This window comes from Ciona intestinalis, chromosome 5 (assembly GCF_000224145.3).
Source record: "Ciona intestinalis chromosome 5, KH, whole genome shotgun sequence".
In the NCBI taxonomy this organism is placed as follows: domain Eukaryota; kingdom Metazoa; phylum Chordata; class Ascidiacea; order Phlebobranchia; family Cionidae; genus Ciona; species Ciona intestinalis.
Window position 1 is genome coordinate 1,353,284 of NC_020170.2, and position 17,745 is coordinate 1,371,028.

The 17,745-nt window shown below is 36.4% G+C and overlaps 3 protein-coding genes across 4 annotated transcripts in view; all 3 read right to left on the bottom strand.

The window, feature by feature from the left end:
* The window catches only part of fut8 (Alpha-(1,6)-fucosyltransferase-like), a gene marked incomplete at its 5' end in the record, with an annotated part of 36,522 nt that extends 30,975 nt beyond the window's left edge, over positions 1–5,547 (bottom strand). The window contains 1 exon segment of the mRNA NM_001135025.1: positions 5,512–5,547. Coding sequence (NP_001128497.1) covers positions 5,512–5,520 — 9 coding nt within the window.
* LOC100181206 (UDP-N-acetylglucosamine--peptide N-acetylglucosaminyltransferase 110 kDa subunit) lies at positions 469–8,826 on the bottom strand. Of its 2 annotated transcripts, none has more exons than XM_009860267.3 (21): positions 8,662–8,826; positions 8,153–8,303; positions 7,865–7,984; positions 7,546–7,669; positions 7,363–7,431; positions 5,549–5,665; positions 5,240–5,319; positions 4,852–5,042; positions 4,616–4,761; positions 4,316–4,498; positions 3,964–4,137; positions 3,703–3,882; positions 3,312–3,470; positions 3,095–3,202; positions 2,731–3,009; positions 2,393–2,545; positions 2,127–2,252; positions 1,867–2,019; positions 1,377–1,587; positions 1,055–1,223; positions 469–988 (listed from the first exon to the last, which is right to left on the bottom strand). In XM_009860267.3, the coding sequence occupies exons 1-21, from the start codon at positions 8,744–8,746 to the stop codon at positions 838–840; spliced, it is 3,129 nt and encodes a 1,042-aa protein (XP_009858569.1). In that variant the 5' UTR covers positions 8,747–8,826; the 3' UTR covers positions 469–837. The 2 variants fall into 2 exon arrangements, with proteins under 2 accessions (XP_009858569.1, XP_009858570.1); XM_009860268.3 differs by having other exon boundaries at positions 8,153–8,297; positions 8,662–8,815.
* Positions 8,827–8,830: 4 nt separating this feature from the next.
* On the bottom strand, positions 8,831–17,659 carry LOC100184345 (somatostatin receptor type 5). Its single transcript, XM_009860434.3, has 7 exons — positions 16,355–17,659; positions 14,794–15,019; positions 14,203–14,415; positions 11,984–12,109; positions 11,323–11,427; positions 10,606–10,712; positions 8,831–10,230 (listed from the first exon to the last, which is right to left on the bottom strand). The coding sequence occupies exons 1-7, from the start codon at positions 16,783–16,785 to the stop codon at positions 10,020–10,022; spliced, it is 1,419 nt and encodes a 472-aa protein (XP_009858736.1). The 5' UTR covers positions 16,786–17,659; the 3' UTR covers positions 8,831–10,019.
* Positions 17,660–17,745: the final 86 nt, after the last annotated feature.

Sequence of the window (17,745 nt, forward strand, 5' to 3'; positions counted from 1 at the left end):
AACACACGGTCTATTATTAAGTAGATAAATATAAATATTAGTGGTAACTAGATGACAATCAGAAAATATCCGTAAATATTACATAACAGGTGACATTGGAATTGGGACATTACGTAATAACACAAGGATACTGCGTCATTTATTGAAGTGTCGACGAATAGAAACTGCAAGGAGTGAAACTACTGTTCTTGACTTACTTAACAAGTTGTGGCAACAAAAATTGCGCGTGGCGGACAAGAAATTTCACTTCAAAATAATTCAACGTGCTGTGCGTAAGGTGAGAAATTGTATACCGTTCTCTATTTAGCACAAAAAATGTCTTCCTTCCTGGACCTATAGGCCGTTGTTTGTAATAAACCACACAACATATTAATGGTTACCCAGCAACCAAAATGTCAGTTAAAACTACTCTTCTAAAAGCAAGGTGTTGCTTTCGTTTAACATTTTAGAATTTCAAACACGTACTTGTACATTCGCAGCAAATTTATTCAGTGTAAATTATTCTAATACAACTTGGGACTCCAGTGGAAGTCACACCAACTATTAAATATGGGCACGTAAGTAAAGCTCAGCTGACGTCATTGTTTTATTTTCACCAAAACGAAAGACACCAAATATTGGCATGCATCGCAATTCGTTGATGGGTGTTGCACATAGAATGTAAAACTGATTAAAATAAGAAAGTTTGCGCTGTGTTGCTCCGATTGAGACCGCTCGGAGCGCTCTTACGCCACCGTGCGACAAAACAGCGGCCTGTACACGAAGTGTGAAAATGTACATCATCGCGTGATAAGCGTCACGCGTCATTCGCGTTCACGTTTTTTAAGTTCCAACCCTCTACTCGCTTATATGGTTGGGGTCTTCACCATTCTCATATTTGCGCCACATCTTAAATAGAAGTTTCTCCAGGTCGGACACATAACGTTTAACATTAAACAGGGGACTGGTGCTTCGTCTGTGCCACACTTTTGCACGCACAGATTTTAAACTAAAACAAAAGTTACAAGTTAGTTGTGATATTACTTCAACTTAAGCAAAGCATTTAAGCACTTACTAATCCATATCGGTGCCCAGTCTTACAGCAATATCCTCATATTGTTGTGAATTCTCAGCAATAAGTTCCGGACATCCAAGACATGCAAGTTGCGAGGAGGCAACACGACTCGCTAAAGTTTCTTTGGGTAAAGTGACCATGGGACAACCAGCCCATAAAACATCCATTGCTAAGAATTAAACATATTTTAGTGAATACACCATCTTTACCATTGCTGTGTATGCAGGTAATACTGTGTAATAGAAAAGCAAACTGTTTTTATTTAATTTATAAGCAAACGTTTTTTTATTTATGTAAGGTAACAACACAAATATTTTCTTACCTGTAGTATGACCATTACACAAAGGTGTATCAAGACATATATCCGCTAGTTGACCTCGTCTTACATGTTCTTCCTTGGGTGCAACAGGTGAAAATATAATCCTGTTAGCATTGATACCACAAGTCTGCCGTGCAAACTTCTTCACATTAGCTTCACCAACTGCAGGGAAACGTAGAAGCCACAACACACTGTTGGGAACTCTCTTCAATATCTGTGGGGTGCATGATGTTAATGTGACTGGTTATGAATGGTTTGAACCCAACTATCATAGAGTTGTTTTACTTTAGAATTTAGACAAATCCTGGATACCAAGTTGTAGATTTTACATATTTTCGGATTTAAGTTTATACAATTTCTCAACTGTTGTCTCAGACTCTAAGGTAGGGCAAAAGGGAATTGCCCATACATCAGGGTACAATCAGACCACTAGTATTGCCTATGGTTATGCATTATGATGTCCGGTATATTTAATCACCACACTTGAACTTACATTACACCACATGATGAGTGTGCTAGGATCAATCTTGTACAACTGGTTGAAGTTACAAAACACAATGGCATTGTTTGGAAGTCGATATTGTGATCTGCTCGACACAATTATACCACTTGGTGGTTTCTCACCGGTGGCTGCTTTTGCATCAATCTGGATAAAAATATAAATGTTCAATAAAACATGGAACTAATATTAGTATCTGAAAAATACAATAAGTTTATAGAATACAAGCATTTTATAAGATTTGTTGAACTGACCTGTACAAGTGCCAATCCATTCTGTGCAGTGTGTGACTCATCAAGTTGCACAGTAAGTTGACTGTTCTTAATCATACTGCATATGTTATGTGCAGATTTGTTGAGAGGAACAACTGGTGTAACAACCTGCAATAACTTTATTAAATGTGGGCATACACTCACTTTACTATTGTGTGTTAATCAATAATTTTGAAGAAACAACATAATTAAACAATATGTACATTACAAGAAGTTTGAACTATACATGTTGATACTGGATCACAAACCTCTTTATCTTCTTCATCTTTGACTTTTGAACTCAAATAAGAGATTCCCCCAAACCAATCAAGTGTGTCCTTCATATCAGTTGAGTTAAGCACACAACAATTATCACTGACGTCACCATCACCAGCTCCCTTCACATCTATCACTGCTTTCTCCTGGAATTGTTAATTACATATTAAACAAACAACAACAAAAATTAAATAACAGTATTGTTGCACTATTCCAAGTAGTTATGTAGGAATATTATATGTAAGATTACAAGTACATGTATGGTAAGTAATCCATAATGATGGTGGAATTACATTTATTTTGGACTTAAAATTTAGTTATCCATTCCTACCTTAAGATGGGGAAACATCTGTGCATGATCTCCAATAAAGAAAGTGTTCGGCATATATGCAAGCTTTTCACTGTATTGATCACGGAGTTCTAATGGTGATGTCACAGCATCAGATATGATGTAATCCATGAATGTTGCGCCACTTGTACCAGGGTAACCCAACCACATTGCTTGGATGGGTGCGGGTCTAAGTGAGAACAACTCATTCCTTGCACCCTTGGTATAACCATTCATATTAAGCAGGATGTGAATCCCATCTTGATGAATACGATCCGCTGCCTGCAAGTTTACATACAAGTTAAACAAGTGAATAAATAACATCAGTGCTCACACATTATTACAGCAAAATGAATAAAGCATCTACCTTTCCATTACATTGGATTTGCGATAAATCCACAAAGTTTGCGACTTCATTGGAAACCTTTTTCCTGAAGTTTGTGTTGTCATCTGGGCTGAGTGCATAGCAGAAGACCTGGTGATGAAAGCAACGTTTAATAAAGATGAAACATGAATATAAGTAATACTGTGAATACACTTTGATACACAGATATATACAAAATATTGGATCTATAGATTCTTACCTCAACTTTAGATAGATCATGAACACCAGGAATGCTCTGCATGAGATGGGAGGTGGGATGGTTGCCAAAGTCCGAACTTACATATCCGATGCGGAGCTTGCCATTAGTGGGTGCAAGAGAGCGAGGATGATCGTATGCTGGTTTATGAAGGATGTTGATCTGTGAATGGAAAGTTGAACATTGTAATGATAGGTTTGGATCCTACATTGAAACATGGACCCGGCATTTAGACATAATTTGCCTTATTGCCGCAGGGAGAAGCGCTGACAGACAAAATTGAATTACAGACATTGCAATCTAATTGAAGTCTGCAAAGAGATATCTAAAGGAAGGTTCTGTATTGTATAAGTCAAGCTATTTCTGTACTATGGTAATCCATACAAATAATAACCTTGTCAAGACAAAGAGCTCCATGTCTAGCAGCAATAGCCTTCCTGAAGTCATGTGTGAGTGGATACAACATGGAGTGATGTGGATGGACTGATGGAAGACGATTCTTTGATAATTGATCGGATACAATGGAAACCAACTTCTTCATTCTTTCATCATAATCACTCCAATCACATATTATCTACAAAAGGAAAGAAGTTAAGAGAATGTATTTTATCACTTCATTTATTACATCATAAAATGAAATGGCATGAGTAATCACCTGCAGACAGTGTGCAAGATTACAATAAGCATCAGGAAAGTCTGGCTTGAGTTTAAGAGCAGTTCTGTAGGATTGTATGGCAGCAGGAATGCTTCCACTGTCCTTATGTACAGATGCAAGGTTGCTATGTGCATCGGCAAACGCTGGGTTGATTTGGATCGCACGTGTGTAACACTGTGTGAAATGGGTAATTGTTACATAACAATAACATAATTATTAATTAAATTAGACATTTTAAAACAATAACGATTTTAGATTCACATAAATATATAATAAAATGTTTCCCAACTTCAAACATATTATAAACACACATAATGATACTAATTGAGATTTCAAATGTATTTAAACGAACCTGAATAGCCCCTTGTACATCTTGCATTTCCTTTAATGTGTTGCCCATGTTAGAATAAGCATCTGCAAAAGTTGGGCTGATTCGAATTGCTTCTTTATAATGTAACAAAGCTTCTTGTAGCTTTCCTTGTTGTTGTAGAACACTAGCAAGGTTGGAATGAGCTGCAGCAAACTCAGGAAATACCTGAACAAAATAAAAGTTGAATTTAGTGACTATTGAATATCGGACAGTTTTTACAAACTACCAACAAAAGGTGTTGGTATATATTTATAAATTCAAGGAATTGAAAAAACTCTTTACCTCAAGTGCTTTGCTGTACAACGCGATTGCCTCTTCAATAAGACCTTGTTCCCGTTTAATGTTGGCAAGATTGTTGAGTGAATCAGCATGTGTTGGGCATAAACGTAATGCCTTGTTATAACATTCCTCTGCATCACCAACTTTACCTGTTTACATCATATTCAGAATTTCAGCATCAAGCCGCGTAGAAAACAATATTTTGATAAAGTTGTCAAGCAAACAAACAAATTAAATACCTTTTTCTTTGAGAGCATTAGCAAGGTTACAATATGCATCTGGAAAGTGGGGTTGTAGCTCAATTGCTCGCTTGTACGTGTCAATTGCCAGGTCAACCAGTCCTTGTTCATAATAAACACAAGCAAGGTTGCCATGGACAACAGCATGGTTTGGTGACAAATTTAATGCTCGCAAGTAAGCAGCGACGGCTCTGTTGGTACAATATTATGCAACACTTGTATACTTGCTATGAAAACTTTAAGGTTGGTACTTTGTGCAGACCAAATGTTGATAGTGCGTTAAAGAGTAATGTAAAGTTTAAATCCTTAATCCCAGTACCACCATTGTGTCACACCATACTTTTTCACAGGGTATGCAGTTTGGGTTGTAATATGTTGTTATCCTTACCTGTCAAATATTCTTGCTTCTTTTAGCACATTGCCAAGATTGATGTAAGCATCCAGAAAATTGGGATCCAATTTCACAGCCTGTTTAAATAAATCGGTAATTTAAACATCACTACAATGTTTTTATTAATGGTCATAATATTTTTTATGAATATTACACAAAATTTAAAGTACCACACATTACAGAACAAAAATAAACCTAAATTACAATTTGACAGCAGAATACCAGTTAGTGCTGGAAGATAATAATTTGTTAAATGTCTAAGTTCGGCAGTTACGAATATAAATTAGCTACAATTGACTAACACACCTTTTCAAAATGATGAATTGCCAACCATATTTCACCTTGACTGTTGAAAACACAGCCAAGATTGCTCCAAGCAACGGCAAAATTGGTTTGTGTTTCAATGGCTTTTAGGTAACACGCCTGAAGCATAAAGAACACTTTAGCTTGATTGTTATGACATTTGTACGCATGTATGCAGCAGTGCTCACAGTTGGTAAAAAGAAGAGTTTGAGTTTGCTTTTTTGGGATAAAATGTTTAAAAAAATAGCAACTTTAACCAATTTCTTAATCAGCAGTTAATCAAAAGCAAACTCAAAACAAGAAGGAAGAAGTTTCATAACATGATTACTTGGTTTACTATAATTTTAGGCTTTCACTAAATTGAGAAATCCGAACTACCAAGTAATGCATGGATGAAATAAAGTTACAAACTTCACAACGCATGAGAATAGCGTGGCCCAGTTTTAAAATTGTCAGATTTGATTTTATAGAAGTGGCCGATTCGTTGGGAAGTTTGTCGCATTGCGCATCACTGGGAACACTGCAAGTTTTTCATCGCCGCGCGCTTTACGCCTTTGCACTTTTTGGAAATCTCTAAATTTAACAAACTATCCAATTTTACATTTACTTTACAAGCTACGTCCAAATCTCCCTTTTTATGAATGACCCGTGCATACTATACCGCTGACTGGCTAACGTGGTCTTATGCGAAGAACTTATGCAGAAAAATGAAGTCGTTCGAAGGTCACATCTTCCTTGCCTCTTCAGTGAAACCTTTGGCGCGCGCTTACAATATGACGTAAAAAGAAATAAAATCAAACATGTCGGTTAGTTTCTTGTTTTGTCAAGTTTCTTTATAGGTAATTCTAATTTAAACTAATCTAGTCACTAACATGGGTAAGAAGGTGAAGTAGGATCCACATTACACAACAGGCTTTACAGTAAAACTTTACTTTCCACTTCTTACCCATGCAGAAGGCATAGTATGACATACATTGCATTCCGAAACATGTTAAAAAGAAAAATCTTACAGTCCAAATTTTAATAATACAAGCCATGTTGGAAGCACAGATATTTCAATAAGCCACCAGGTGGCAATAAAGAGACTTGGAAGAACGAACAAAATCGAAGTTTAAGGAATAACTTTTAATTTTTGTCAGAAATGAAATGATTAAGTTCGTCCTATAACCCAGGTCTCTTTTGTGCAATTTAGCGCCATCACAACGAACCATTAGGAATTTTGTTTTTACCAAATTTTGTCTTTCTAATCGAGATATGCAGTTGGTTTGTTAATAAACAAACGAACCACGCGCCGAGATCTCACCACAGATAAGACGGTAATGGTTCGATGTGAGGTTGTCCAATCTCGCATTTTGCTTTGCATCGTCGCGCTGCTATGTCAACCGCTTAGAAAACATTCAAATTACAAAAGTTTCTTTTTACAATTTCATAACGATCGACATAGCTTCATATTGCAGCAGTTGTGTATTGCTAATGCAAGTGAATTAACCACACACAACTGCACTGTTATCTAAAATGTTTACCATCCTTTCTTGGCAGTTTAAACTCCCCTGCGAATAAATAAGATATCTGTGCAACGTTCCCACATTAGTTAACTCGGGGAACTCATGGCTTTTCTAATTTCATTTAATTTGACATCACTTGAGGCCAAGTGAGCAATGTACGTCATATACCTTCATAACAGCAGCAGCTCAACAAGAAGGTAATTCTAATCTTTTCTTTTTTGATACCTTGTAAGCTGCTGCTGTTGAACTTATATATAGTAAACATAATATTAATGATGATGACATAAATGGGGAATCCCCATTCATGTATACCTTTGCTTCTTCTAAACGGCCTAAAGCTTTGAGTAGATTTCCTAAGTCACTCCTGACACAATACAGTTCCTGAAAAAAAAAAAAACCACAATCAGACAGCACCTATGGATTCGCTGCTAAAGTTAAAACTCTAAACTATAAGAACAGCTAACGTATCTTCATAAACAACCTACAAAAACTTACAGGGTTAATTTGTAAAGCGGAGAAGTAAGCATGAACAGCTCCTTCTAGATCACCAGCAGTGACTAACGCAGCTGCCAAGTTGATGTAACCATCAATGAAATCTGGTTTCAACCTCACAGCATGTCTGTAAACAATTTATAAATCAGTGTTATAGTTTTAAACATAGTGAGTGCCCTAAATTTGTGCTAATAATGTTCAAAGAGAGATTGGGTAATATGTTACAGTTCTAGTTTAGGGGTTACGTTTGTGAACTTTCTAACACCAATACCTTGTTTCTCCATTAACATAGTTACAAGTCATAGTTTATTTGCTTATTAACCTGTAATGATCCAAAGCTTCTTGCAATTGTCCGCGTTCTTTATAAACGTTACCCAGATTTGAGTAAGCTTCAGCCAACATTGGGTTGGTTTTTATTGCATGTTTCGAAAAGTATGCAGATCTGTAAAGTGGAACAGATTATATGCCGCAATTATCTTAATCATGAACATTTAACCTGTTGCTATAGGAATGCAATTAGTGGATAGTTAAAATCAAATTAAACATTACAAAAGAAAGAACTTATACATAAAGATTCAAAAAAGAAAATAGTTTAGACAACACAACATACTTATCTAGTCTTCGACATTGGAAATGGATTGAGCTGAGAAGAAGTAGAACTCCGGTATTATCTGGTTCTTGTTGCCATAACTGCATGCAGTGTCTTTCAGCATTTTCGTAATCACCAGATTGATATTCACGATGAGCTAGTTCACCTAACGCTACAAAGTAAGATTTAATGCGGTCTAAAAAACACACAAAATAAAAAATTCAAAAAATAAAAAGTTGAAAAATCATAAAAAGCACTCAATAAAAAAATGAAAAACAGTGGAATACAATTTGGGACATGCATAAGCCCAATATTGGATTAAATAAATGAAAGCCATTGGTTATTATACAGCTATGTGCTTAACGTTAAAAGAAACTCGGTGTGGATATACGTTAACCTTATTATACAAATGGGAACACTTAAAAGTCCTTGATTTAAAGCTATCTATAACTAATTAAAAATGGTAATATGACTATCTAATATCTGTAATCACAATAGTTGAATATTGTTGTTAAATATTTCGCAATTACCTGCAGCATCGTGCACAGTTGACTGTTGTTGATTGTTCATAATTACTTTCTTTACGGCGTCTTCTTTACTAATTTGAGAATACATATTTTACACAGACCCACCTTTTATGTCAAACGAAGTGTTCGAGCGAAAACTGAGAATGTCTTTCACGGATCACGAGACTCGTGATCGCGGACGTTTATGACGTCAGAGCAGTTTCGTGTTACTCCGCACCAAAGATAACAAATAGATCGCTGAATAATTAAAGTAGCTGTTTACATTAAAAAAGTTATGATAAATTCGTAAATTACAATGTTTTTTTACAGTCAAAAAGAAACAAAATATATTTAAAATGAAAAACAAAATTGATTCATTTACGTCACAAACAAACGTCACGAAATTTGTGTAACAAAGGTTATGGTACCCTGCAGCATTCTTTGTTAGGGGATTTAAACAACTTCGGCATTTTTACGCCAATCTATAAAATATTGACATGCGGCAACTATTATTAAATATTAAAATATCTGTACTTTTATGTTTTTTTTTCACCAAAATTTATAAGGTTTTAGTTAATAGGTCCCTTTTGAAAGCAACAGTTTCTAAGTTAAACGCACCAACAAAATCACATCTCAGGCTTGATGACTTTTATATGCGTGGTCACATCTCAGACTTAATGACTTTATACCCGTGGTCTACTTGTCAGGAACAATAGGAACATTTTGTTACGGAATCGAAGACAGAGAACTGAGGCCCGGGAACTACATCTGGTGCATGAAATGCACCACTTGCACGAGTCCCAGCACACTTCCGCATTAATGAAACTTTCTCGGTAATTGATTCCGATACGTGTATAATTGCTACATTAGACACTCAATCAGTGACCACGAAGTTGGCATTAGGCACAGTTCCCAAGAAGACACCTTAGTCAAAGTAACAGCATTGAGCTTTTGAGCCGGGTCATCCTCGAACGGTAAAGGAGAACACTTTTTTATCCTCTTTTCTCGTCCTATTTGGCAGTAAACAAAGGCCGTTTACATAATTATAAACCCGTAGTCCCTACGATTCAAAAAGAACGTTATTAATAAAACACAACCAGCAAATATCGGGAATAGATGCTAACACTAACAGTATCTCACCTTACCGCATATGTGGTACATTTTATTTCCTTTCCTTTGTCAAATTTATTTTGATTATTGTACATGAAGAAATAAATACAAGTTTATGCTTATACACAATGGCGAAAGGGTTTAATTTATTTGAATGCAATATATATACAACATCTCGTTTGTCTGTACATTTAATTTTTATTTGTACACACAAGCTACGTGTTTTGGTGACGTTAGTGATGATGGATGACGTAGCTGGGAGACATGAAACATCAAACGTGTGTTGCTGCCTTTGTGATAGCTGGAGACTCGTTGCTGATGACCATGGTATCTATGGGTTGCTTGCTTTCTGCACTTAGTTGATCATCACTTGTACGTTGTGCTGGATATGGGGATCCCGTCGAATCAAGAAGTGTGTCATTAGCGTCGTCTGACGGAGGTAGAACAGTTTCAACTTTATCCTCACGTCGGCGGTTAAGAGCACTGAAAACGTATAATGGTTTTAAACATGACATGCAAGATTTATTATGTTGACAGTTGAGCCTGCCACCGGAAAAACTAATGCACCACGGAGCAATTAACGGGTGAATCGTTACGGCCAAAGTTGGGTTGACGATCGAACTGTAATTATAAATTACTTGCCCTGTACAAAAATCATGGGCGCGTTAAAAATTTCAGTACAGTGCTAATTGATACGATAATTACTTTTTGAGCGAGCACAAATTGAATTGGAAAATGCGTGATTTACGAAATTAAACTTATTCTGCTGCTATTTCGATGAGCGTACGTCCAAGGCACAACTCATGCCAGAATAAAAATGTGTTTTTTTTAACTTTGTAACGTAAACTTATAACGAACTCTAATGTCGCTTGACGTCGCTGTTCATCCTCTTCGGAAGGTTTGTGCGGTTGCGATGGCAACCGATTCGGATTTTCTTTTTTTGCACAACCACAAGTCTTTCGAATCTAAAACAACGAAATTGTATAGTTACAATTTTCTACAACTCTCACCGTGTTCACAGTAAATGCTTTGTACAAGCTTTTACTCAAATCCCAATGCGTGTTGTGCAGAACTAAACACCAAAGTAAGTGTGTTGTTTCGCATAATTCACTCAATTTGGGCTGTTGATGCATTACATTAAATATTCTGTCCTTTAACGTTAAGGGACTTTAAACCGCAAGCTGGATTAAGCTAATGGACTAAAAGGTAGGCAGCAGACTGTATGGACCCCGACTTTCCAGGACTAAACGTATTTAAGTATTAATGCTTTAAAAGAGGAGCACACACGACGAAGAACTTCTAAATGAATCATGTTTTGGCTCACTATAAAATTATGCATACATAGCCATATATAACTCTTATATAGTAAGGTGGGGGAAGATGGGACACCTTTTTGTTCTATTAACTCGTCACATTTGATAGTAAACAAAGAAATCCGTATCCTTGTACGACTAACATAAACCGTTGTTAATTGTTTAAAACACGATCAAGATATTTTAATATTATGTGCTAAAAGTGTCCCCCATCTTCCCATACCCTATTAGAGGTGACCAAAAACAACAACAACTCATTTACCAGTTCAATAAGCTGCAGCCTCACATCTTCTTTCATCAGCGCGTAGAGCACGGGGTTAATGCTGGAATTAGCGTAGGCCAAACAAGTCGATATCAAGCTAGCGGTCTGTTAAAACGTCCCACAAGAAAATGTTACGCTTCGCAATTTTAGCGTATATTGACTTTTGTTTAGCCGCACATTAGGCACTATATATTGGACAGCTATAAAGTAAAATAGAATTCATATATAAGGCAACTATATAGACGACGACTTACAGTAAATAAACTTTTATTAACATATTACACATGAATGTGGAGATCAAAGTAAAATGTGTTAGCAGCAAAATTGTATAAACCGAATTTACACCAAACTTGACAGTTGTCTTAGTTACAATACAAAGATCGAATAAATGGTAAACCCAATGTTTCAGAATTATAATCGTAAATAGCAACTTATAGAGGTGAAACTAAACCAAGGAGATTTTTAATTGCATATGTGGTTGGGGTAAGATGGTTCATGTTTTCGTTTTCTTGTGTCTAGGCAATTGATAGTAAACAGAGAATGTTTAAATTATTATATAATCGTGTCACCCTGACTTTAAACAGCAATGTTGTTTGTTAAAACAAGGTTGGGGAAAATGGGATAAAAAACGGTATACATGCGTTAAAACACAACTACTTACCGGTAGATGAAGTTTGTATTGTAGTTCAATGTCATGCAATGTAAGCGCATTAATCACTGTCACAATATGATTGGGAAGCCAGCATACGACGAACAAACTTACCACAGCTAATATTAAACGTGTAACCTGTATTAGATATATGGCGCTGTTAGATCCATATATACAGGTATATACACATTATAAAAGAAATACTGAGCATCATGCTAATTTAGTTTCTTTAATATATAAATATAGGAGGGTCGGAGAAGATGGGACAGCTTTTTTCATTCTATTTTATCGTCACATTTGGTAATAAACCAAAAACATTCAAAGAATTACCAAACGGTATCCTCACGACTCCCATAGACAGTTGTAATTGTTTAAAACACGATCAGGGGAAGTTGGGACATCTTTTCATTCTATTTTATCGTCCCATTTTAGAACATTTAAAGAATTGTAAAACCTCATCGTCACGACTGCCATATACCGTTGGTAATTGTTTAAAACACGATCAGGATATTTGGATATTATGTGTTAAAGGTGTCCCGTCTTCCCCCATCCTACTTATATATGTGTATAAACGTCGCTCTGTATGCAAAATATAGATAAAAAAGTCAGTATTCAAATCTTGCCATGGTTAATTATTCTAAACTTTATGCACGTATTTTTGGTAGATATTTATCAGCGGATGTGCCATAGCTAAACACTTAAATTTTGGTTAACTCTTATGAATGATTAATGTTGGATTCCAAACGTCATTTCAATCCAGGCGCGTGAGTTACATGGCAAACGTAACGCTTAGAACATTCTCATGCTTATCACTTATTTATCCCTACATAACGTGCTGCGTTATTGCACATTATTATTTATAGTGGCTTATATAGATTTCGGAATAGCACTTATTTGAGTCGCCAAGTATTCTATGTGGCCACGTGTGTGTCCTTGAGGAGACATTTAACGGCAATCGCTCCAACCCAGTTGTCCCTTATGGGTTGTCTAAATTGTCTACCATGCATTAAAACATATGTTCCTAAATAATACTTACCCATTAAGTAAAATACATGATAACTCGAAATATAGGACACGTACTTGTGTTAGAATACAATACTGTACTTGTTCAACCACGGGAGGATAAAAACGTTTCATTTATACAAAGAGTAACTTTTAATACTAACAGGCATCGTACATTTAAAAATCGGTTGAAACAAAAAAGCAATAGTTTGATGCAGAGCGCGATAGCAATACCACAAGCTTTAAACAGCATTAAACAAACGCATGAATGTTATTTCCTCCCGTTGCAAAACAAAAAAGCTGTAATAAAACCGGTATATATATATATGTATATACCTTTGTTTTAACGATCAGTATATAGTACATATACAAATGGCATGATTTTTGGAACGGTTTAATTTATATTGCAACGGCTTTATTAAAAGCGATCGATAAACCCGGGATTATTATACGTACAAACGTTCTCATCTCTATCGTAACTGTAACATTTTGACGTATCGTTATCGATTCCTGTTAAATTTGAAATAAATCGAACTGAGGTGTAATGGTGGTAACGTATAGCGAGGTGAATTATGTAAGATATATGGCCACTCCATACGTTCGTATGTAGGAATGTATCAATAAATGAATTAATCTCTGATGGATTATTTGACCATATATGTGAACCCGGGTCCCATTGATATTAAGCTTATAGCTGCGTATTACACGGTTGGTTTATCGCGTTGCTTGCATGCAATTAAAATATGATTGCTCGTAAAAAACTTATTACTATATAGCTTGTAATCTAAATAATTTAATTCACAGGTTTCCAATGCCAGATAAATCGGGGCGCGTAAATGGTTTTCGTTCTGGGACGGTTAAAATAACTATTTGTGTTTGTTTACAATAGATAATTTTTATTGCCTACTATATTCATTCATTCACAAATGTATTCGTTTTGGTGCCCGTGACCGACGAATAAGTTATAAAAATGAATGTTGCTCATATAATACAGTAGGGTGGGGAAGGATGGGGGACACCTTTTAACTCTATTTTCTGGCCCCATTTATAGCAGTACAAGCAAAAAAACATTCAAGGTATTATAAAACCGTATTCTCGCGAGTCGCGACTCCTATTGAACGTTGCTGTTAATTGTTTAAAACACGTTTAGGATATTTAGATAATATTTGCTAAAGGTGTCTCATCTTCCCTTACCCTACTATATGTTGTAGCAAGTAATTGATTCTCACCTTTTGTTGTTGGTTCGTTATCCTCACACCGCTAGCAGACATATTCCTGGATCTACGTCTTAGCGAAATAATGATAAAGCTGTAGCAGTATATGATCACAAATACTGGCAGAAAGAATCCCAGTGCTGTCCTGGTAACGAAATACGCAATCTGATATGCGTCCCCACCAGGCAGGTGCCACAAGCATCGAGAAACGTCACCGTTTACGCAGATCTGTGGAATCAATGAAGTGAGATTCATCAATGACTTTTGTTCCCGCTCGTTTGTATCTAATTGTATAGTGATGCTTTGTTAGTGTTTTGATCTTGACGTAAACGGCAAGTTTTCCCTAATTAGCTTTCGAGTTAATGCTAAATGTTCGAAAGTCTTATATAAAGCCAATTTTGGCGGGTTTCGAACAGTTTATCGAAATGTTGTGTTTATTGAACCGTTAACCGGTTTAAGGCGGTTGTGTACCGGGACTAATCGAATACGCTCGCTCAATACAGCCACCAATGTGATTATTCAAACTACAAGATCCCATTATGTGGTCCGTGCTTTGTCATGTCATAGAGCTAATGCGATTACGTCATCCGACACATGACGTCATACTTCTCTGTAGACGAGAGCTTGAGCGGCAATGATGCTCGCGAAGAGCCAAATTCCTATGCAGACTCGAATGGCATTCCTAGGTGTTCGGTAATTCCTTGCACGGACTGCGAAGACGACTGCCAAGTACCGGTCAATTCCCATTGCCACGAGGAAGAAGACGCTCCCATACAAATTCAGCAGGGAAATAAAACTTAGAAACTTACATCCAAAGTTTCCAAAAATCCAACTGAAAACGTAGAAATAAAATAATATTTAACCCGGCGTCACCAGATCGAAGAATTTTGAATTTCAGTAAAGTAAGGAGGTAAATATCGATTCGTAATTTTATTTCATTTATGACAGTAACAACCTTGAAGTTAAAAGAACTGTCATTTTAAATTAAAAATGTAGAATTATCTTACAATCGCAGTACCGGTAAACGTATAATATTTGCCCGGTTTTAACGCGTCAGGGAACCATTTCATTTGCACTGCTGGTCATAATGTGAATCGACCTTTGACGTAAACAGTATCATCACAATGACAAGGCCGGTAATTAGGCGACCGCAGTTGGGCCCTCCTGCTATTATGTAAAAATCCCACCCATCAGATCTTTTCTATTTACCGGCCACCCGTCGTAAATTATTTATCTTAAAAACGGTGCATTAGTCAATCATTACTACAATATTTTAGTGTCTTTTCCACGAGATTGCCCTATTTAGAGTGAAGTCGTATCTGTTCGATTAATAAAACTATTGATCATGATGGTCTCGCAGCATTCACATTGCTTGATTTACGGTTGCATTAACTTATTAAGGGATTAAGCTGAAGGTAGTAGACTCTGAGCTTGCGTTTTAATCTGTACATTTACACGGTGTGATTTATATCACTTATCGTGAGCTTCAAGACGTCAAAGTTAATGGATTGCCAGGCGTCGGGAAAATGCCCACCATTCATATAAGGCCGCAGTTGGTGCATGTATTATAGTAGGGTGGGGGAGATGGGACACCTTTAGAACATAACATCCAAATATCCTAATCGTGATTTAAACAATTAACAACTGTATATGAGAGTCGTGAGAATACGGGTAAATAATTCTTGAAATATTTTTGATTTACTACCATATGAGCCGAGAAAATAGAATGAAAAGGTGTCCCATTTTCTCACCCTACTATTACAGTGTATATATAATAATAATAACTTTTATTTGTCTCTTCGATTACGGTAGCGAAAATTTAGAAATATTTGTCTGAAAACTAATCAAAGCAGCAAAAATCGCTGGTGTTTATTTTCTGCTAAACAAGCTTTAAAACAGGCGGTTGCAGTTGAGCATTTATGATGTTTACTAGGAAGTCAAACGAAACCAAGTTTATAAATATTAGATGCAGCTACTGTTACTATTGTACCATTTTGCTGTTACCAGAGAGTATGTAGTTTAAAAAATTTATAAACCAAGACCATACACACTAATGAACTAAACATGATGGTAACTAAACAAATTTCGAATAAAACCTTCCTGAAGTACAATGTATGTTTGATTAATAAACGAGAAAAAAAATGCAAAAATATCGAAGCTTACTCACCTTCCACGCAGAAATCTCTCAGTAATCCAAAATGGAAGCGCCCCTACAAAAATAAAGTCAGCTAACGCCAAATTGATAACCAGTATGTTGGTCACAGATGGTTTATTGCCATGTATATGACTATGATCTGGTCTGAGTAAAAGGCCAAGGACTACTCCGTTGCCGAGAAGACCGACGATGCAGATGACAATGTAGATTGATGGGACGACCACATTTTCAAAGTGATCTGGCGGCGATAAGATACACATAGATGGAGCTGTTGTAGTAGTTGGCGGAGTTCGTCCTTGCATCTGATTGTCGGGGATGAGAATTTTCAGAGCCCCAGTATCGGTTGAGTTGTAGGGAAGCTCAGAAAGCACATCAGCAGACAATGGAAGCTGCGTGGTCGGGGCGGCAACTACAAAACCAAGCGTGGACCCTGGAAGCGCCATCTTGAATAAGTGAAGCAATGTCAGAACGTGTGGATAGAGTATATACAGGAACCTTTTTTCTCTTTTTATTGATCCCTTATATGCTCATGTTTGTAATAGACTACGAAGCTTGATCTAATCTAGGAAGCTATGGTTTATAATTATACACAGTACTTCACAAACTGCAGTACATTATCTGATGTACCATTGCCACCTGGGTACATATTACAGGTAATGGCTACCGGTATATTACTTAGGGAATGACGACGTACCCGCAACCATTCGCAACTTGGAACCCGTAATTCATGCATAATTTATATTAAAAAAATTGGATAGGAATTGATTTTTTTTCCTGGTCTTTGTAGAAATTATTGTTATATCCCACTAAGATATCCTTTTACTATGCACAATTGCTGGATGACCTGGCAGGAATAAGTGTAGAAACCGTGTATTTAAAAAAATGGGTGGTGTACAGCAACATCCACACTAACACATTTGCAGCTGTATTGACAAAACAGAGCAATTGGAATAATTAAAATCGCAACAACTCTTTATTTATTTATGATGCAATTGGAAACTACTTTTCGGTCCATAATGACGTCACAGAGTAACAACACATTAGGTTTCTGGCAAACACGAGCGAAGAGTTGGTACATAATTTTTTTAATGTAAGTCGAATACGTACAACGCTTGAATTTTAAAGCTGGTATATAGCAAAATTCCTATAAAAAAGGGCACTGGTGCGGTTATTTAAACGTAAGTGGTGGTGTATGACCGCAGGCGCATTGATTTCTTAATAAGGGTTTACGGAGTATTCATTAAAACCAGGTTGTCATCAATTTGTCATTCATTTGCAATCTACAATAATTCTTGCAATCTCTGCTTACCCGATAAGTAATATCCAGAGACCACATCATAAGGTTTCATTTATTATTTCGGAGGGTGTTCAATTATTGGGACAATAGGTTGACATTATTAGAA